General features: G+C 42.7%; 1 protein-coding gene and 1 pseudogene across 2 annotated transcripts in view; one reads left to right on the top strand and one right to left on the bottom strand.

The window, feature by feature from the left end:
- The window catches only part of CDC42 (cell division cycle 42), a 41282-nt gene that overhangs the window by 11380 nt on the left and 7113 nt on the right, over positions 1-22789 (bottom strand). For both annotated transcript variants that reach the window (XM_010364350.2, XM_030942665.1), the window contains exon 2: positions 3296-3450. In XM_010364350.2, the coding sequence (XP_010362652.1) occupies positions 3296-3400 (105 nt within the window). In that variant the 5' untranslated portion in view covers positions 3401-3450. The remainder of the gene's footprint in view (positions 1-3295; positions 3451-22789) is intronic.
- Positions 12866-21901, top strand: LOC104663241 (annotated as a pseudogene).

Here is a 22789-nt window from a genome sequence, read left to right as displayed (position 1 = left end):
TTCTGAGATTTCTGCTCTACCACAGCAGCCTGGATAAAGAGCCAGAGAAGGCTTAGAGGTGGCACAGGAGCAGAGTCCTCTAGCTACACAAAATGAACCTGTTCAAGTCTGAAACTTTTGAGACAGTGGTCTACCTCAACATTCAATCTGATTCCTAAGAAATTATTTCTTCATAGACCGTTTTCTTTTCATCTAGAAATAAAATCTCCTAGATCCATGACCTTTCTTCCTTTCAGAGTCCTAGAAAAGATGAGCCTGGTTACAAACAAGCCCATTTGAGAGAAAATAATGGTTCCCTCAAAGTACTCAAAGTGTCCAAGAAAGGGCTGACAGATTATTTGCTGGGATTTTTTTTTTTTTTTTTTTGGAGACAGAGTCTCACTGAGTCACCCAGGCTGCAGTGCAATGGCATGCTCTCTCAGCTCACTGCAACGTCTGCCTCCCGGGATCAAGCAATTCTCCACACCTCAGCCTCCTGAGTAGCTGAGACTACAGGTGCATGTCACCACAACCAGCTAATTTTTGTATTTTTAGTAGAGACGGGGTTTCACTATGTTGGCCAGGCTGGTCTCCAACTCCTGACCTCGTGATCCACCTGCCTCAGCCTCCCAAAGTCCTGGAATTACAGGTGTGAGCCACTGCGACTGGCCAGCTGGGAATTTTATGAGTAAAATTCATGTTATTGGGCACAAACTGCATGACCTGAGACATCTTCTTTAACAAGATGCTTAATATGTAAATAGACCATAAAACCCTTATCAAATTCAGTATAGCATATGCTAATATTGGTTGTACTAAGTTATTTGTGAAAATGGGAGGTTTAACAATGCTAAATGGGAAAAGACCCAACACAAATTCTAGAGTCTTTAGAATTAGTTTACAATAGAAAAGCAATGCTTTCAGGCCGGGCGCGGTGGCTCAAGCCTGTAATCCCAGCACTTTGGGAGGCCGAGACGGGCGGATCACGAGGTCAGGAGATCGAGACCATCCTGGCTAACACGGTGAAACCCCGTCTCTACTAAAAAATACAAAAAACTAGCCAGGCGAGGTGGCGGGCGCCTGTAGTCCCAGCTACTCAGGAGGCTGAGGCAGGAGAATGGCGGGAACCTGGGAGGCGGAGCTTGCAGTGAGCTGAGATCCGGCCACTGCACTCCAGCCTGGGCGACAGAGCGAGACTCCGTCTCAGAAAAAAAAAAAGAAAAGAAAAGAAAAGCAATGCTTTCATACACAACTATAATCTGTCAATTTACAATAAAAATTTTAAAATTAAATGATACATATAAAAAGAAAAGCAAAGCTTTCCAACTAGGAGAAGAATGCCACATTTTAAGACCAGCCCTACTTAACCTTTGGGTATCTACTCTGATTTTCTGATTTATGTTTTAACAGATTGCTCAAGAGCTTATTTAAATGTAAAGAAGAAGAGAAGCAAGGGCATGAGGGAGATGTGCTTTCTTTGTTCTGGTTTTTAAGAACGGACTTTCCTCATTTCTTAAAAACAAGAACAAAGAAATCGAATGAACGTGGTTAAGCTCTCAAATCAAACACATAAGTTTCTTAAATCGCACTTAAGAGACTCAAAAACAACCCTCCTTTACTGTATTGTTCATATCCAAAACCAGACTAAGAATCAGAAAAGCTGGCTTCCATTCCAAAGTCTACTTTCCCTAGTGTAATTACACTAAGTAATTAAAGTCAGACTTCTAAGTCTCATCCCTAAATTGGGCCTGAGTACTCTCATCCGTAAGAGATGGATAAGACAATGTGTATTGTCCCATCCAACTCTGAATTTCTATTACTCTAGAAACGGCAAGCCCCAATTTACAGATGGGAACTAAAATGCATTTTACACCAAATCCATTTCCATATTAACTTCAACAGGTACCATGAGAACATTATTTGTGCCTCATGGTCCATTCATTTACCTAAATCGGCTCATTTAAAATTTTATTCTACTACTCTTCCTTCTACGTTATCACTTTTCCAGAGATGTACACACAAACATACATATAAAAAACCCACAAGCCCACTTAAAATACAACACCAGAAAATCAAAGTCATAAAAGACTCAGAAATTATGTTTACAAGTAAGTAACTTCAATGGAAACTAAAACAGAAAAACTCTGATAGCTGTCCTCACTCTGAAACAAGATTCATGTACCTCTAAACGTCCCCTGTAAGTCCACTGAACCTCACAACGTCTTCCATTTATCTTGTCTCCAAATGGGCCAATTTAAAATATCAATGTGACTTTAGTTGTTTAATAATACCTTCAAATTCTCCCCCCTTCAAAATAAACTTTACTTATTTTTGAGACAGGGTCTCACTACCTTTCACAAATGAGTGTTACTCTAACTCTTGTCTCTCTCTCTCACTTCAATATTTTTGTTATTCCCACCTTCCTTCTACCATTCCAAAGAGTTGATTTAAAAAACAGTTGTGGGGTCGGGCATGGTGGCTCATGCCTGTAATCCCAGCACTTTGGGAGGTCGAGGCGGGTGGATCATTTGAGGTCAGGAGTTTGAGACCAGCCTGGCCAACATGGTGAAACCGTTTCTACTAAAAATACAAAAATTAGCTGGGCGTGGTGGCGGGCACCTGTAATCCCAGCTACTCAGAAGGCTGAGGCAGGAGAATCACCTGAACCCAGGAAGCGGAGGGTGCTGCAAGCCGAGATTGCACCACTGCACTCCAGATAGAAGGGTCAATAGAGACTCCGTCTCAGGGAGAAAAAAAAAAAAAAAAAAAACAGTTGTGGGGGGTGACCCCCAAAGGTTTCTGCTGGTATTCTCATAACATAACAGGTCTTCTCTTCTCTGCCCCTAACAACCAGTTTGGAGCTCCATTACTGCTAAGAGAATAGTTCCACAAGAAAAGTGGAGAGACATACTACTTTCTCTCAAGTTACAGGACCCCAAATGGTATCCCAGGAGACCTCCAAGTACTGTTCAATAACTGGCCAAAATATTTAAAAAAAAAAAAAAAAAAGTCACCTCATTCCAAGATGTAGGGCATACTCCACCAAATTGAGATCACCACTCGTTAGAATCTTGTCTACTGGAGTTTTGCCTCCCAGCACTTCTTGTAAACCCTTGTGTCACCCCTTCTGACTTTCCACTGATTTTTCAGCTGTTTAATTTTAAAGTGTATATAATTTACCCATGAGAAGTCAAGATCTTTAAAAACAGGAAACAAAGGCAGAAAACAGAAAAAAATTCAGTACACACAGAGAAAGAATTTTCAAAAGGGTATCAAATTTTACATTTTACTAACAGAAAGAAGCCTTTATACTTACAGTTGGTACATATTCCGATGGAAATTTGTTTGTTGTGTAGGATATCAGGAGACATGTTTTACCAACAGCACCATCGCCCACAACAACACACTTAATTGTCTGCATTGCTGAAATAGTTTTGTATCCACTTTAAATATTTCAAATCTGATGTTGACCTGCAAAAAGATTAAAGACATTTGTTTATTTATGCTTATATATGTATTTTTTTTTCCGCACTTAGCAACAGGTTAATGCACTCAGAGCAAGAAAAGAACTAGCACAATTATTATGGCTAAAAGAACCCAATAAGAGAAACAATGACTTGCTATAAGTTACAATAACAAATAAGGTTCATTTCTAAGTTTCTGATCCCTGGCTGTTTCAACTTCTTAAGTGTTATTTTAGAAGGTCCCAACTGGTGTGATAAACAGCAAATTTCTTTTTATAATGAAAGAGAAGAGGCTGTATCAGAGAAAATTCCACATACTGTACTAAATATTATCTTGTGAAAGCTGTTCTTCGGTTACACATGCACACACACCTGTATGTATGCATGTATGTGAACTAGACTGTTCTAATACAAAGGCTACCGCTTTAAAGAATGGTTCATTATCCAGCCTTACTCATCCTTACTCAGGCTCTGACCAACAAGCAGCAGAGCCTCACATGAATTATATGAGTAACGTGAGGAACTGAACAAAGAACAGGGTGATCGCTGGCCTCAGCAGCTGTTTTAGCACCAGAATGCCTAGTCCAAAACCTACATTTTTATAATGAAAAGTCAGATTGCTCTAAAGCATACTGACTTATAAACAGATACTACAGCTTCTCTTACTAGAGTCCTCCTCAATTTTAAGAAGCTATCAATTGGCCGGGCGCGGTGGCTCAAGCCTGTAATCCCAGCACTTTGGGAGGCCGAGACGGGCGGATCATGAGGTCAGGAGATAGAGACCATCCTGGCTAACACGGTGAAACCCCGTCTCTACTAAAAAATACAAAAAACTAGCCGGGCGAGGTGGCAGGCGCCTGTAGTCCCAGCTACTCAGGAGGCTGAGGCAGGAGAATGGCGTAAACCCGGGAGGCGGAGCTTGCAGTGAGCTGAGATCCGGCCACTGCACTCCAGCCTGGGCGACAGAGCGAGACTCCGTCTCAAAAAAAAAAAAAAAAAAAAAAAAGAAGCTATCAATTACAAGTACCAAAGAGTCATTAATTTGAGAAGCTTTTTTTCATTTAAACATCTCTAAAGTCAGAATGTATCTTTATTGAGTCTCTTACAATCATTATCAGCCATTTTTCCCCCACATTTTGACTTCTATGAAATTGGAATCTTAGATTCAATGAAATATTTTAACAGTTTTCTGAAAGAATAAAAAGAAATACCACCCAATATATACCTAAATTTTAAGATTTATTTATATGTAAATTAATTTAAATTATAATCCTAAAAGGATTATAATTAAACATAAAAATACCGAACCACCTAACTCTTGGTCAGATGCCACCATGCTCCTATAGCACCATTCACAACAATTAATCATAACAATTTATAAATGCCTATAAATGAATCCCTGTAAATGAACCTATAGTACCTCAAGCACCACTATACTTCTAGCACTGAGCACTTCTAGACTGGCACACCGCGAGTTGTTGAATGGATGCAAAAATCACGAAACAAAAGAACACGAAACTACACTAGTGTGAGTAACCTACAGGAAATACACACTCTCCCGTTCCTCATCAAAATTATCTGCAGTATATTTTTCTTTTTTTAAAACAGGGTTTTACTCCCATCCCCCAAGCTGGAGTGCAGTGGCACAACCTCAGCTCACTGCAACCTCCACTTCCCAGACTCAAGCAATCCTCCCACCTTGGCCTCCCAAGTAGCTGGAACCACAGACACATGCCACCATGCCTGGCTGGGTTTTTGTTTTGTATTGGTTTTGGTTTTTTTAAGTGATGGGGTCTCACCGTTACCCAGGCTGGTCTTGAATTCCTTGGCTCAAGCAATCCACTTACCTTGGCCTCCCAAAGTCCGAAAGTGCTGGGATTACATGCATGAGCCACTGCAGCCAGCCATATTTATCTTTCTTTATTCAACTTCCTTTTATATCTCCTTTTTCCTTCTCCTTTACCTTTTATGCACTAAGAAGCACCCATACTAATACAGCATTAAAGGTTAACAACCCTGATCCCTAAGATCAATTACTGGTTAAATCTAAAAGCACTCTCAAATAATAACAGGAAGCAGCAAATGCTTATACAGCATTTACTAAGTGCCATGTACTGTTCAAAACATGTTACACATATTCACACATTTCACCCTCCCAAAAAGCCTATGATGTGCTATATTTTCCCTATTTTACAAGCAAGAAGAGTGAAGCTCAGCAAGTAAGCAAGCCAAGGCTATTCAGCCAGTAAGTGGTAGAACTGTAATTTAAACCCAAGCAGTCTGACTCTCAAGTCCCTGCTTGTTTTTTGTTTTGTTTTTGCGTGTGTGTGTGTGTGTGTGTGTGTGTGTGTGTGTGTGTGTGTTTGTGGGAGAGAGAGAGACTCTCACTCTATGGCCCAAGCTGGAGGGCAGTGTGAGAGAGAGAGAGAGAGAGAGAGAGTCTCACTCTATGGCCCAGGCTGGAGTGCAGTGGCGTGATCTCTGCTCACTGGAACCTCTGCCTCCCGGTTTCAGGCGATTCTCATGCCTCAGCCTCCAGGGCAGCTGGGATTACAGGCGCCTGCCACCACGACTGGATAATTTTTGTATTTTTAATAGAGACAGGGTTTCACCATGTTGGCCAGGCTGGTCTTGAACTCCTGACCTCAACTAATCCAACTGTCTGGGCCCCCCAAAGTGCTAGGATTATAGGTGTGAGCCACCGTGCCCAACCTCAAGTCCCTGCTCTTACTAAACATTACATTACACTACACTGTCTGAGAAGTGACATTAATCAAAACAAATATAATCTGTGCTAGTGGAATGACGAGTATATATCCATGAGTTACCAGCAATGCAAAGAGGAAAGCAAAAATAAAGAAGAGGAAGCAAAAAACAGGGGCCAAGCTCATTTCCTGTTTTCCACCCTGCACATAACTACTGAATTTCATTGGGAGAAGGGAGTAAGATAAGAGTTTGCTCTTCCCCTTTCTATTTATCTACAAATCTTCCACTTGTTAGACTTCTCAACCTGACTGCTCAGCAATTTGTTACAAACTGGTTGGTTGTGAGTGCCCTGTTAAGCCTGGGTTCTGGAGTCAGAGTGGCTCTACCACACTCTAGCTATTCAACCTCTGTGTTATTCATCCTCTGTGTAGCTCGGTTTCCCCTTCTCTAAAAATGAAAACAGTACTACCTTTCTCATAAGGTAAACTAAGATAATACATGTAAAGAACTTGCAACAGTGCTTGGCATACAGTACATGCTTAGTAAATGTTAATTATTAGTCTTCAACAACTAATGGTACCTTTAAGTCAATATAAGGAATTTTAAAACAGCAACAATTCGCAAACTTCTTAGAAACTCATAACACCTTTTATCTCCAAGATAATTACAGTACAGTCAGCCTTCCATCTACACAGATGCAGAACCCACAGATACAGACGGCTAACCGTACTATGTCATTTTATATAAGAAACTTGAGCATTCCAGGATTGTTGTATCCTTGGAGAGCTCTGGAATCAATCCCCTGTGATATCAAGGGACGATTATACTAATTGTTCTCAGTACAAATGTAGTCAAATGTAGAGTTACCATTACAAAGATGGTCATTTCAGAGTCAAGTTCTAATTAAGACTATTCTGCAAAGCATTTGGCATGTATTAACAATTGTTTCATGTGTTAAATAAAACTATAGAAGGCTACCGTAGTAGACTAATCTCCTGCACTAGGCCCCAAGTGACCAGACTAAAAATCAAAATGGAGTCACTCATGCTAAAGTTTCACATCACTAAACTTAAATTTAGTTGTTATCTGACCTTCGGAGAAACAGGAGAGATGACAGCCAGTTTTCCAAACAGGCCACTTTCAATTTTCAATTGGAATGATAATGAAGTTCCCTCTGCTTTAATCCTTACACAAAAAAAGCAGCCTGAAGTAACCTGATATTAACTAATCAGTTATTTTTCTATTGTTCTGTCTTCTCCCTGTACCTGCCTTACAAGAAAGGTAACTTTGAAACAACTAATAGGCCCTTTGTTCTTTGCTTCCCCTTTTCTCAGCTCTTCTATTAAGCCAACCTCTTGTGCTCAGTTCCTTCGAACTTACTCTGTTTTGTGGAATGAAGCATTGCCGAATTCTAAAATCGCAATAAAGCCAAGGGAGATTTAAATTTGCTGTAGTTTTGCCCTTTAACACATGTATTAAAGAGCACAGTGGCTCACCTGTAATCCTTGCACTTTGGGAGGCCAAAGTGGGAAGATCACTTGAGCTCAGACATGTTCATATACCCTACGTTAACTTCCTATTGAAATAATGTCAAACCACTATGGCAGCAAAGAGGCCACATAGAAACAATTATCATTCTGCTAACCAGAAAATTTATTCTGCGCCAAGTGCAGTGCCTCACACCTGTAATCCCAGCACTCTGGGAGGCTGAGGCAGGCAGATCACAAAGTCAGGAGATGGAGACCATTCTGGCCAACACCGTGAAACCCCATTTCTACTAAAAATACAAAAAATTAGCTGGGCGTGGTGGCACATGCCTGTAGTCCTGGCTACTCAGGAGCCTGAGGCAGGAGAATCGCTTCAACCCAGCAGGCGGAGGCGCACTGCAGTGAGCCAAGATAGCGCCATTGCACTCCAGCCTGGGCGACAGAATGGTCTCAAAAAAAAAAAAGAAAAAAAGAAAGAAAGAAAAGAAAAGTTATTTTGCACCAATAACTGAATCCTACCTCTTTTTAACATTGAAGTTCATTTGTACCACAACTTAGAATTGGAGTTGGGCAACTTACAGCATAAAAAAATGATTTTGCAGGGTCAGGCATGGTGGTTCACACCTGTAATCCCAGCACTTTGGGAAGACAAGGTGGGGAGATTGCTTGAACCTAGGAGTGTGGGACCAGCCTGGGAAACAGAGTGAGACCCCATCTCTACAAAAATAAAAAATTAGCTGGGTGAAGTGGCACACACCTGTAGTCCCAATTACCAGGGAGGCTGAAGTGGGAGGATTGCTTGAGTCCAAGGCTGCAGTTGGCTATGATTGTGCCACTGCCCTCCAGCCTGGGTGACAGAGCAAGACCCTGTCTCAAATCTTTTTTTAAATGATTCTGCCAATCATAAGGAAATAAAATTGTGAAATAAGGTATATCTTCCTTCTTTCCTTCCTGGCATCTACCCCTCCAATACCCGTATCTTCCAGGTTTTTTATTTTTCTCTTTTCTTTTTTTCTTTTGGAGACAGAGCCTTGCTCTGTCACCCAGGCTGGAGCACAATGGCGCGATCTCAGCTCACTGCAACCTCCGCCTCCCGGGTTCAAGCGATTCTCCCGCCTCAGCCTCCCAAGTAGCTGGGACTACAGGCATGCGCCACCACGTCTGGCTAATTTTTGTACTTTTTTTAGTAGAGACTGGGTTTCTCCATGTTGGCCAGGCTGGTCTCGAAATCCTGACCTCAGGTGATCCACCCGCCTTGGCCTCCCAAGTGCTGGGATTATAGGCGCGAGCTACCACACCTGGCTCTCTTCTAGGTTCTTAACACTAGGGGAATTCTAATATCCTTTGAGAACCTCAGAGCTACAGCGCCTGAAATTTTAAGTCCATGCGCTATAGCTTTTAAAAGGCTATGGAACCCCCTCTATGGTATCATTATGACTGGCTGGCTGCCATCTAAACTCCACCAGACAATCCCCGAGCAAACGATCTGTATGGAGAAAGGGGAGACTCCCAGCTACAAATGCCCTATTTTCCCGTGCCCGTTCATTCTAGGCACAAACATACAGCAATCTTAAGATCTGAGATTAAATACTTGCTAATAAGTTTTACAAAAAACTTATGTTCTCAATCAGATTACACCCCTTATAAAACTATGTCAAGTATTAATAGTAACTGTGAATAAAAGGCAAGCCAGATTTTTGGTAATACACTGTGGCAATATTTAGTATCCGTCCCCAGTTCCTAGCAGAGAGCTCCTAAAATCCCTAGAAATTTCCTGAGTGATGAGTGTCTTTTGTTTTTCATAACAAATTCACACCTGAATTTATGTTAATAAAGTGACAGGGTGGCAGTGGAAGGCATGCGAGGAAGCCTCAGGATGGGGCTGGTCACCAGAAAGACAAAGTGACTCTAGAGGGATGTAACTTTCAGCCCCATGCACCAACCTCCAGAGAGGGGAGGAGGGCTGGAAACTGAGCTCTATGAAAACTCCAAAACAGGAGATTTGGAGCGCTTCCAGGTCTGTGAACATTTCAAGGTGAGGGGAAAGCAGGTCCTGGGAGGGCAACACTTGAAGCCCTCCCCACCCACAACCATGCCCTATATCTCTCTTCCATTTGGCTGTTCGTGAGTTGTACCCTTTATGACAAAGGCATAAAGGTAAGTAAAATGTTTTCCTGAGTTCTGTGAGTCATTCTATCTAATAATCAAACCTAAGAAGAGCCATGGGAATCCCAAAATTAGTAGTCTACTGGGCAGAGGTGTAGGTAGCCTAGGCACTGCATTTGTAGCTGCTGCCTAAAGTGAGGGCGGTCTTGCAAGACTGAGCCCTTAAACTGTGGGGTGGGAGTATCAGAATGAAACTGTTAGTAAACTGTTAATACCAGAACTGAATTTTCTTTTTCTGACACCACATTCACTCTAATCCAAAGCACACTAAAAGTAAAGTTGTCTTCATGTGAAATACATTTGCCCCTGAAGTAACCCATTTTCATACTTAGGATACAAGAAAGAAGAGGCACTACAGGAATCAAGAGAATGACTCAATTTCACAATCTTCCTTATCAGTTCAACAGAAGGACTAGTCTGGTTGTGGGATTAAACAGAATAAAATCGGAACTAGTTGTCTCTCCTGTCAAATCCAGCCACTTTGGAAAATACAACTTATATAATCTTCTGCTGTAAGTTATAGTAGCATATCTAATGTACAATTTTTTAAACATCTGCCCATGCATGTGATTTTTAGACAACCAAAAGTACTCAAACCACAGGAATGTATTCCATGCATTCACATGTATGCAGGTGTGCTAACAACTGTCTTGTTTGCTTCTATATCACAGAAGATATGTAACAAAAAGCATACAGCTGGCCTTATATGTTTGTTAGAAATGCTTGTTCCGGCCAGGCGCAATGGCTCACACCTGTAATCCCAGCACTTTGGGAGGCCGAGGCGGGTGGATCACAAAGTCAGGAGATCGAGACCATCCTGGCTAACACGGTGAAGCCCCATCTCTACTAAAAATACAAAAAATTAGCCAGGCATGGTGGCAGGTGCCTGTAGTCCCAGCTACTCAGGAGGCTGAGGCAGAAGAATAGGGTGAACCTGGGAGGCGGAGCTTGCAGTGAACCGATATCGCTCCACTGTACTGCAGCCTGGGCGACAAAGCGAGACTCCGTCTCAAAAAAAAATAGAAATGCTTGTTCCTCGGTGCCGTAAAGAAATAGCATTTGAACATTAATTTTCTCAGCAAGGCCATTTATATCTTCTGCAGAAAGGGTACACTTGCCTGTAGTTTTGCCATGAAAGTACACCACGCAAAGGAGACAGGGTCATTTATAACCTGATGCGTCTATCCTACTGCTGTGTCCGGTTTTTATTGGCTGGAACGGGACCTCACATTTTGTATTTGTCCTGACAGGCTAGCAACTTACAACTTTTAAAAAGAGGCAAAGGCAGCCAGGCACAGTGGCTCACGCCTGTAATCCCAGCACTTTGGGAGGCTGAGGCAGGCAGATCATGAGGTCAGGAGATCAAGACCATCCTGGCTAACATGGTGAAACCCCGTCTCTACTAAAAATACAAAAAAATAAGCCGGGCATGGTGGTGGGCGCCTGTAGTCCCAGCTACCCAGGAGGCTGAGGCAGGAGAATGGCGTGAAACTGGGAGGCGGAGCTTGTAGTGAGCTAAGATCGTGCCACTGCACTCCAGTCTGGGTGACAGATGAAGACTCATCTCAAAAAAAAAAAAAAGAGGCAGAGGAGAACAAAGGAAGGAGGAAGTAACTTATGGAATGCTGAGAAAGGCAAAAACACCTTCCAATAAGGAAGAGGAACAGGCTATGACCTGATGCTTGCTTGGACCAGTATAAGCATGCCAGGGCAAATATTTAGGCTAAATTGTGGGAGCTAAGAACATAAAGTACACTGACTTATTTATTACGGCTAGCAGATATTAAAGAATGTTAGCACAGGTCTTTGAATAAATTTTGCTTTTAAGAGAAGTTACTATTTATTTCAAATTAGATGGGGGGGAGTCTCTGAAGAGGAATCTCTACTTTACCTCTTACATATTCAACTAAGAATACAACATTACTTAGACAATCCTACCCAGAGGCTGGGCACAAGGCTCACGCGTATAACCCCAGCACTTTTAGAGGGGCCAAGACAGGTGGATTGCTTGAGGCCAGGAGTTCGAGACCAACCTAGGCAACATGGCAAAACTGCATCTCTACCAAAAATACAAATATTAGCTGGGCACGGTGGCATGCGCCTGTGGTCCCAGCTACTTGGGAAGTTGAGGATCACCTGAGCCCAGGAGATGGAGGTTTCAAGTAAGGCAAGATTATGCCACTGCACTCCAGCCTGGGGAACACAGAGAGACGCTATCTCAAAATAAAAACAAAAAATAAAAAAAAAGTTCTACCAAGGCTGGGTGTGGCGGCTCACGCCTGTAATCCCAACATTTTGGGAGGCCAAGGCAGGAGGATCACGTGAGCCCAGGAAGTCACCAGTTTGGGCAACATGGCAAAACCCCATCTCTACAAAAAATACAACAACAACAAAAAAAATAGTGGTGGCATGTGCCTGCAGTCCCAGCTACTGGGGAGGCTGAGGTGAGAGATCACCTGAGCTGGGAAGGTCAAGGCTACAGTGAGCTGTAGTCACACCACTGCACTCCAGCCTGGGTAACAGAGGAAGACCCTGTCTCAGCCAGGAGTGGTGGCTCACACCCGTAATCCCAGCACTTTGGGAGGCTGAGGCGGGAGGATCACTTGAGGTCAGGCGTTCAATATCAACCTGGCCAACATGGTAAAACTTGGTCTCTACCAAAAAAAACAAAAATTTTCCAGGTGTGAAGGTGCTCACCTGTAGTCCCAGCTATCTGGGAGGGTGAGGCAGAATTGTTTGAACCCAGGAGGCAGAGGTTGCAGTGAGCCGTGATAGTGTCACTGCACTCCAGCCTGGGGACAGAGTGAGACTTCGTCTCAAAAAAAATAAAATAAAATGGAGATTACAATAAAATTTTCCTCAAAATATTCAAGACTTGTAGATTCACTCATTCATTCAACAAGCCTTTACTAAGCACCTACCATGTGCCAAGCTTTGTCCTATATGTAGGCATACCCCACAATTCGCATAATGAAGTTCACGCCCTCTTGGAGCAACAATTCCAGTGGGGTACACAGACAATAAACAAGCATCACAGTCCTTCAATAACACTATCAACTGACATCCTCACATGTAACTTTCTCATTCTAGTCTCTTAACTAAGAAACAGCAGGTGGCCAGAACACAGCACAAGCTGAAGCCAGCATGGCACCAGAGCACAAGACCAAGTTCTCCAAGAACCTGCACATGAAGTTCATGCAAAGAAGGTTGGACTCAGAAACTAAGAAATGACTAGAAGAGGAAGAAAATAAAATTAGTTAAGAGCACTGGTACTCAGATTTGCCAGAGCTTACTAAAAGTAAAGAATTTCCTAACAGAAGAGGAGCATCTCTTGTTATGTGAAGATCATTTCTATGGAAGGAATGTCATTCATCAGATTTACTCCTGAGGTTGAGAAATTAATGCTTCAGATGAATACTAGAACAAAGCAGATTGAAGATGGAACAGTGGAATTTTATGTGTCAGATGAAGAAGAAATGGCTAGAAGAAATGGCTAGAGGTCGAGCGCGGTGGCTCAAGCCTGTAATCCCAGCACTTTGGGAGGCCGAGACGGGCGGATCACGAGGTCAGGAGATCGAGACCATCCTGGCTAACACGGTGAAACCCCGTCTCTACTAAAAACTATAAAAAACTAGCCGGGCGACGTGGCGGCGCCTGTAGTCCCAGCTACTCGGGAGGCTGTGACAGGAGAATGGCCTGAACCCGGGAGGCGGAGCTTGCAGTGAGCTGAGATCTGGCCACAGCACTCCAGCCTGGGTGACAGAGCGAGACTCCGTCTCAAAAAAAAAAAAAAAAAAGAAATGGCTAGAAAATGAGACCTTCGTGGGGACAACAGGAAAAATGTTTGCCAAAAAGGGAGATCAAGCCAACGATGAAGACAATGAAAATGGAGATCTACAACCAATTAAAGCAAAGAAAATGTTCTTAAAGCCCCATGATCAAAATAGACACCTTAAGAGATGGCTCAGAGATGCCTTGAGAAAGTTAGCAGCATGTTTTGTAACTAGTCCTAATGGTGCCTCTATAGTTATTAATACTGTAACGTTTATTTGTAAAGACATGTATAATTTTAGAAACATGCTGTTTTTAAACCGGATGTGTAATGGATGTTATACATCCTCTGCTAAATGGTACTGAGTGAATTTTTAGCCCTTGATCTTCAAATATACGAGTTTCCTAAAGAATGGTTTTTTGTTTTTTTTTTTTTTTTGAGACAAGGTCTCACTCTGTCACCTAGGCCAGAGTGGAGTGGCTCAATCATGGCTCACTGCAGCTTCAACCTTCCTGGGCTCAAGGGATCCTCCCATCTCAGCCAAATCTTGGGTGCCTGGCCTTACAACTTACCCTATTTTCAAGCTACCCTTCCACTACAAAACCCCTCCTTCTCTGAGACCTTTCCTAACTAGTCCAGGTTAGGACAAAACTGCCCCAACCACCTGACTTCCTGCTATGATAAGAATGTCTGTGTCCCAAAATTCATAAGCTGACACCTGATCATCAGTGTGATGTTGTCAGAAGGTGAGACTGTTGGGAGGTGATTAGGTCAAGAGGGCAGAGTCCCCTCATCCCCAAATGGGATTAGGGGCCTTATGAGAGACCCCAGAGAGCTCCCCCACCCCTTGCACCATGCAAGAGGACACAGCAAAAAGGAACAAACTGGTCTGGGCGCAGTGGCTCAGACCTGTAATCCCAGCACTTCGAGAGGCCGAGGTGGGCGGATCATGTGAGGTCAGGAGTTCAAGACCAGCCTGGCCCACATGGTGAAACCCTGCCTCTACTAAAAATACAAAAATCAGCTGATGGCGCACGCCTGTAACCCCAGCTACTCAGGAGGCTGAGGCAGGAGAATCGCTTGCTTGGGAGGTGAAGGTTGCAGTGAGCTGAGAGCACCACTGCACTCCAGCCTGGGCAACAGAGTGAGACTCTGTCAAAAAAAAAAAAAAAAGAAAGAAAGAAAGAAAAAGAAAAAACCAACCATCTATGAACCACAAAGCAGGCCCTCACCAAACATCAAATATGCCAGCACCCCAGTATCATCCTTCCCAGGATCCTGAACTATGGTAAGTTTCTGTCATTTACAAGCTACTCAGTCTATGGTATTGTTAAAGAAGCCTAAACGGACTAAACAGAACCCACAGCAAGGCCCTTCTTAGCTCTCAAACCTTCTCACGCTCCGTTCCTCTGTACTCTCTATGCTCTATACACAGGTCTCTTTACCTCCCCAAATGTGCCAGGCTCTGTCCTGCCCTCAGATCTTTTTTGGCCCAATCTCTGCTCACCACAACCTCTGCCTCCCAGGTCCAAGCGATTTTCCAGCCTCAGCCTCCCAAGTAGCTGGGATTATAAGGCATGTGCCACCATACTCGACTAATTTTGTATTTTTAGTAGAGACGGGATTTCTCCATGTTGGTCAAGCTCATCTCACACTCCCAACCTCAGGTGATCTGCCTGCCTCGGCCTCCCAAAGTGCTGGAATTACAGGTGTGAGCCACTGCACCCGGCCATGCCTTCAAGTCTTTATCAACAATACTCCTGCCCCTGCTCTTAAAGCTTCTGGCTTCTCACTCTCCAGATCTCGGCTCAAATCATCATCTCCTCCCAAAGTCCTCCCCTGACCACATTATCCAGGGCAATAGTGCCCTCCCTCGTTACACTCTTATCATATTACCTTATTTCCTTTATTGTAAGGTCATAATCTATAATTATCTCATTTATCTGTTATATGGCAGTAGAAACAGACTTTTAAAAATAAGAAATCTCCATAAAGGCAGTAACTGCTGTATGCCCACCAAATAGCTGAATACCGGACACACTGAATAAATGAATCACAGAATAATTAACCATGTTATTTTTAGTCACATATGCTTAATGTTTATTCTAACAGATTTTTTTTTTTTTTTTTTTTTTTTTTTGGAGACAGGGTCTCACTCTGTTACCTAAGCTGTAGCACAGTGGTGCAATTTGTGCTTACTGCAACCTCTGCCTCCTACGCTCAAGTGATTCTCCCGCCTCAGCCTCCCAAGTAGCTGAGACTACAAGCATGCACCACCTCACCGCACCCAGCCCCTCTAACAGATTTTAAGCTCTCTGAGGGAACGACTAGGCTTATTCTTCTTTATTCCCCCTCCCAATGCAGCCAATACAATACTGAACAATGTATTAAAGGCAGGAAAAAATAAAATTCTTAAATGTCTTTTAAAACTTTGTTGACTAAAGTAGTAATACAAAAAAACGCCCAGGCACAGTGGCCTGTAATCCCAGCACTTTGGGAGGCCAAGGCAGGTCAATTATTTGAGGTCAGCAGTTCAAGACAAGCCTGGCCAACATGGTGAAATCACGTTTCTGCTAAAACTACAAAAAATTAGCCAGGCATGGTAGCGCACGCCTATAATCCCAGCTACTCGGGAGGCTAAGGCTTGAGAATCACTTGAACCCAAGAGGAGGTAGCAGTGAGTTGAGATCATGCCACTGCACTCCAGCCTGGTTGACAGAGACTCTGACAACAAAAAAAGAGAGATTTTTAAAGACAAGCAAATATGGGTTCCAATCTTAGCTCCACCTCAATGTGTACGATCCTGGCAAGTTACTTCACTTCTATGCCTTAACTTTCTCGTCTACAAACTGACATCTAATTCACAAGACCACTACAGAGAAATGAGGTAATGTATATAAAGCAACTAATAACAGAGAGTAAATACCTAATATGGCACCTTATTCTTATGAAAAATTAAAACTTGCAGAAATAGCCCTAAAAAGATTAGAAGAGTTAAGTAAAAGCATCTAAATACTATGAATAAGAGGGAATTCAAAAAAAAAGAAAAAGGAATAAAAGAATAAGAGGGAATTCAGAAAAACTCTTGTTTCTACTATACAGGGTTATTTGCTAATTTGATCAATCCTTTCAGAAATCCCTTCACTCCAACCTCAAAGAGCAATTTAATTTAATAAGTGTCACATTTGTAGCCAAGAAATTCAAAGTATCACAGAAAGGGCTGTAACCCACCTCGCCCTATTTTAAGAGACAAAATACCCTAATCACACAGCAAGTATTTCTCAAGTCTCTAACATGCCCAAGGAAGACTGTTACAGAGTTGCAGTAAAGAGGATACGCTTTCAATCAAGCAGCCCTAAAGCTCATATGCCCATTCTTATGTGATTTTGGGCAAGCTACTTAAAACTCTTTAAGCCTTGCTTCTTTTGTAAAATAGACAATAGTATCACCATCACAGGTTGTTAGTCACTCTGCAAAAAGCACTTAACACTCAACTATGAACTCTATCAATAATCCAAATATGCAGGCAATTTAGAATCTTCTCTAACCACGTCTGTAATCCCAGAGTGCCTAGGTGGGTGGATCACCTGAGGTCAGGATTTCGAGACCAGCCTGACCAACATGGTGAAACCCCATCTCTACTAAAAATACAAAAATTAGCCAAGCGTGCTGGCAAGTGCCTGTCATCCCAGCTACTCAAGAGGCTGAAGCCAGAGAATCTCTTGAACCTGGGAGGCGGAGCTTGCAGTAGGCCGAGCTTGCGCCACTGCACTCCAGCCTGGGCAACAGAGCGAAGACTCTCAAAATAAAAAAAGAAAAAAAAATCTTCTCTAGGCAATCTTCTATAGCAGCCTGTGTTCTAAACTCCATCAAAGTGAAAGTCAATCATACACCCCTGAAAACAAAATAAGAGCACTCACAAGGCCAGGCACAGTGGCTCACACCTGTGATCCCAGCACTTTGGGAGGCCGAGGTGGACAGATCACCTGAGGTCAGGAGTTCCAGACCAGCCTGGCCAACATGGCAAAACCCAACTCGACTAAAAATACAAAAATTAGCAGGCACGATGACACACACCTGTACTCCCAGCTACACAGGAGGCTGAGACAGGAGAACTGCTTGAACCCAGGAAGCAGAGGCTGTGGTGAGCCAAGATCACGTCATTATACTCCGGCTTGAGTGACAGAGCAAGATGCCGTCTCATAAAGTTTAAAAAAAAGAGCATTCACAGAATATCTGATTAGAAGGGAAGAAAGATTACAGTAAGATTTTTCCCTCAAAATATCAGGAAAACATAAGGTGTTTTTTTTTTTTTTTTTTAAATGCCCTACACATATATTCCCACTTCAGGTAATTTATCCAAAAAGAAGAAAATACTTTATCAAGAAACAATGACATGCTATACCATCAAAACAGTTAATGTAACAAAAAAAAGAAAATTAAGTAGTAATACACCACAGGATGAAATGTTAAACATATTTAAAATGATTGTGAAGGCCTGGTGCAGTGGCTCACGCCTGTAATCCCAGCACTTTGGGAGGCCGAGGCAGGAAGATCATATGAGGTCAGGAGTTTGAGACCAGCCTGGTCAACATGGCAAAACCCCATCTCTACTAAAAACACAAAAATTAGCCAGTGTGGTGGTTCGCACCTGTAATCCCAGCTACTTGGGAGGCTAAGGCACGAGAATTACTTGAACCCGGGAGGCGGAGGTTCCAGTGAGCCGTGATGGCATCACTGCATTCCAGTCTGGGTGACAAGAGCAAGACTCTGTCTCAAAAAAAAAAAAAGCTGTGGAGGCTACCAACAAGGTAATACAATGTTATTAAAAGCACACAACTGTTAAACCCTTTTTTGTTCTAAAGGGGGAAAAAGCACAAAAGAAATTTAACAGTAGTTGTGCCGGTATGTGTGCAGTTAAACAAGATCCCAAGCACCTAATAGACCCTCTCTAATTAGGACACATATTAGGACCTAAAACATCTGTTAAAATAGGATTTTGTTCTTCCAAGAACCAACTCTATTAACTTATTACAAAAGTTATCAAAGTAAGATATCTAAATGCCTATGACAGCATTACCCTGGGTAAGAGAAATCTTGCTTTCAAAGGCCTTTAAAACATTTCAATAATTTACTAACTGCCTACTCTGTGCCAAACACTATGCTAGAAAGTTCATCATACATCATCTAGCATACTTTACTGGTTATAAGCAGAACAGACTAACAACTGTAGTAGTCTCAGATTGCTACAATTCTACACTATAAACTACAAGTGCCACAGATTTCCAGAGTAAACATGGGAGAGTACTGTAGAACAATGTGAGAATAAATCTCTAGTTAGACGGGAGTATCAGGAGAAAAGGCACAACCAAGCATGCAAAGTGGAAGAAAGAAACAAAAAAAACTATGAGTCCAAGTCATATAGACTCTAAAAGCTAGGCAGAACAGTCACTTCTTCCATATCCATGAACAGCATTTTAGGAGTATCAATATTGTACCTGTATTCCAAGGTGGACTACCAAAGACAAACAGATAGCCAAGGAACTCAGCTAAGAAACTAGGGTAATAATCTAAGATTGAAATGGAGGATCTGTCCTGGGGTAGTAGCATAGAAATAGAGAATAGGTCATCAGATTGAAGGTAGAGGGTTTAAGGAGAAAGTTATAAAGAAGTTTTTTGGTTTGAAAAATTAGAGGATAGGTTTGTACCACAGACAAATGGACACGTTCGGAAAAAATCCTCTTTTTTTTTTTAAACAGAGCCACGGTCTCACTATGTTGACCAGGCTAGTCTCAAACTGCTGGCCTCAAGCAATCCTCCCACCTCGGCCTCCCAAAGTGCTGGGATTACAGGCATGAGCCACCACACCCAACCAGAAAAAAACTCTTAAGACCAGGCAACTTATGTTCTTACACATGCACCAAAAAAAAAGACAAATCTTTTCAGAATCAGTACAGAGTAATTTGGTCGTAAGTCTATATGAAATCATGCCAGCCTATTTCAGAAATCCTAAACAAGCATACATTTGCAGCATAAAATAAGTCACTACATTACCTAGGCAGCAAACACTGACAAACTGAGAACCCTTCTTTTAGAAGTTATGAGGTGAGATGCCAACTACAAAACAACGATTATTTAGACTTTCTTTGCTCTAGCTGATGAGGCAGAAGTACCTACAATCAGATTCTCAGACAATTTGTCTTATAAACCACAAGTCATTTTTTAAATGGGTCAAACAGCGGGGCACGGAGGCTCATGCCTGTAATCCCAGCACTTTGGGAGGCCAAGGCAGGCGTTATCACTTGAGGCCAGGAGTTTGAGACCAGCCTGACCAACGTGGTAAAACCCCGTCTCTACTAAAAATACAAAAATTAGCTGGGTATGGTGGCACATGCCTATAGTCCCAGCTACTCAGGAGGCTGAGGCAGGAGAATCGCTTGAACCCAGGAGGCAGAGGTTGCAGTGAGCCAAGATCATGCCACTGCACTCCAGCCTGGGTGATAGAGTAAGAATCCATTCTCAAAAAAAAAAAAAAAAAAGGGTGTTCCATGGGGGTGATGGGGAGCATGAAACTCCATCAAACAAGTTTAAGAAATATCAAATTAGGCCGGGCACAGTGGCTCACACCTGTAATCCCAGCAGTCTGGGAGGCCGAAGTGGGCGGATCACTTGAGGTCAGGAGTTTGAGACCAGCCTGGCCAACATGGTAAAATCCCATCTCCACTAAAAATACAAAAATTTAGCCGGGCATGGTGGCAGGCACCTGTAATCCCAGCTACTCAGGAGGCTGAGGCAGGAGAATTGCTTGAACCCGGGAGGCAGAGGTTGCAGTGAGCCGAGATCACGCCACTGCACTACAGCCTAGGCAACAGAGCAAGACTCCATCTCAAAAAAAAAAAAAAGGAAACATCAAGTTAAAATGATTGACAGTCTAACTTCTCTAACCCTTTAAAATAAACTTATATACATTATGATTTCCACAATGAAGATCTAATAAAGGGTTTCTTTTTTTTTTTTTTTTTCCTGAGATAGAGTTTTGCTCTTGTTGCCCAGACTGAAGTACAGTGGTGCCATCTTGACTCACTGCAACCTCCACCTCCCTGGTTCAAGCTATTCTCCTGCCTCAGCCTCCCAAGTAGCTGGGATTACAGGCACCTGCCACCATACCCAGCTAATTTTTTGTATTTTTAGTAGAGACGGGTTTCATCATGTTGGCCAGGCTGGTCTCAAACTCCTGACTTCAGGTGATCCGCCTGCCTCGGCCTCCCAAAGTGTTGGGATTACAGGCGTGAGCCACTCTGCCCAGCTGGGTTTCTAATTTATCTGACACCCAAGCCCGTGGAAACATCTTTCAGATATTCTGAAACATACTAAGCCACACAGGCCTTACTCTAAAATTATCCCCTACCCTCATCTTTACCAGCTTATCAACTATTAGGATGATCTCTAACATTCCCTTTGCCCCTATGATGAATAGAGCAAATAAGCAGCACAAATAAAATAGTAAAATAAAAAAACACTGATATTCATAGAACTATTCTTTCAAGTCATCTGATAAACCAAACTTTACACACTTTAAAATCTAATCACTTATTTTAAAATCTCGTTAATCTTAAACCCTATAATAAAAATGTCTTTTTTGGGAGGCCGAGACGGGCGGATCATGAGGTCAGGAGATAGAGACCATCCTGGCTAACACGGTGAAACCTAGTCTCTACTAAAAAATACAAAAAACTAGCCAGGCGAGATGGCAGGCGCCTGTAGTCCCAGATACTCCGGAGGCTGAGGCAGGAGAATGGCGTAAACCCGTGAGGCGGAGCTTGCAGTGAGCTGAGATCCGGCCACTGCACTCCGGCCCGGGCAACAGAGCGAGACTCCGTCTCAAAAAAAAAAAAATGTCTTTTAGGCAAGTAAGTAGTATGAATGTATTAATTCCATTTCAGAATTTATCTAAAACTGAGTTCTACAATAGTATTCAGCTAATGAAACAAATACTAGTAAAGTTGTAATGAAAATCCCTGAAACCAGAGATAAGTGTTATTCAAGTAACATTATTCTTTAACTTCCCACTCCTCTTCATCTGCTTTCATACAGATTTAAAAACAAACTAAAAATATTAAATACTCCTAAACTGTCTTCCAGCAAAGCAAATGAATCATAGCTGAAATCTTGTTTGTTTTCTTTACTAAATTTATCCTCTTTTCTCATATTCCTTAACACTAATTAACACAATATTCGTTTACTCCACCTCCATCCCCCTCTGGTTTCATCATCTGTTCCTCATTTGATCTGTTTTCAGACACCTCTCCTCCTTCTACAAGGAGTAACGAATTGCGATAATCCTTTTTTTTTTTTTTTTTTTTTAATTTTTTGAGACAGAGTCTCAGCTGTCGCCCAGGCTGGAGAACAGTGGTGCATCTCCGCTCACTGCAGCCTCTGCCTCCTGGGCTCAAGCGATTCTCATGCCTCAGCCTCCCGAGTAGCTGGGATTACAAGCGCATGCCACCACGGCTAATTTTTGTACTTTTAGTAAAGATGGGGTTTCACCATGTTGGCCAGGTTGGTCTTGAACTCCAGACCTCAGGTGATCCACCCAAAGTGCTGGGATTACAAGCATGAGTCACCGCACTCAGTGTACTGATAATCTTTTAACTGAAAAGGATGTAGACTGTTTCAAATGGCCACTTAAGACACAGATAATGGACACAGGTAATAAACACAGGTGTTCCTGAGACACTGATCCCCCAGCTCTCAGGGACCGTCCTGGTTAATTTCTCCTACACCAAATAGTTAAAGAAGGAAAAAGGAAACATCAAAAAATTAATTCAATCTGGTCCTTGAAAAGTAACAACAGGCCGGGCGCGGTGGCTCAAGCCTGTAATCCCAGCACTTTGGGAGGCCGAGACAGGCGGATCACGAGGTCAGGAGATTGAAACCATCCTGGCTAACACGGTGAAACCCCGTCTCTACTAAAAAATACAAAAAACTAGCCGGACGAGGTGGCGGGCGCCTGTAGTCCCAGCTACTCGGGAGGCTGAGGCAGGAGAATGGCGTGAACCCGGGAGGCGGAGTTTGCAGTGAGCCGAGATCCGGCCACTGCACTCCAGCCTGGGCGACAGAGCAAGACTCCGCCTCAAAAAAAAAAAAGAAAAGAAAAAGAAAAGTAACAACACGCTGGGAGGGGTGGCTCACGTCTGTAATCCCAGCACTTTGGG

The sequence above is a fragment of the Rhinopithecus roxellana genome, chromosome 12 (genome assembly GCF_007565055.1).
Source record: "Rhinopithecus roxellana isolate Shanxi Qingling chromosome 12, ASM756505v1, whole genome shotgun sequence".
Lineage (NCBI taxonomy): Eukaryota > Metazoa > Chordata > Mammalia > Primates > Cercopithecidae > Rhinopithecus > Rhinopithecus roxellana.
Note: the sequence above shows the minus strand (reverse complement) of the source record. Positions and strands in the feature narration are given on the sequence as shown.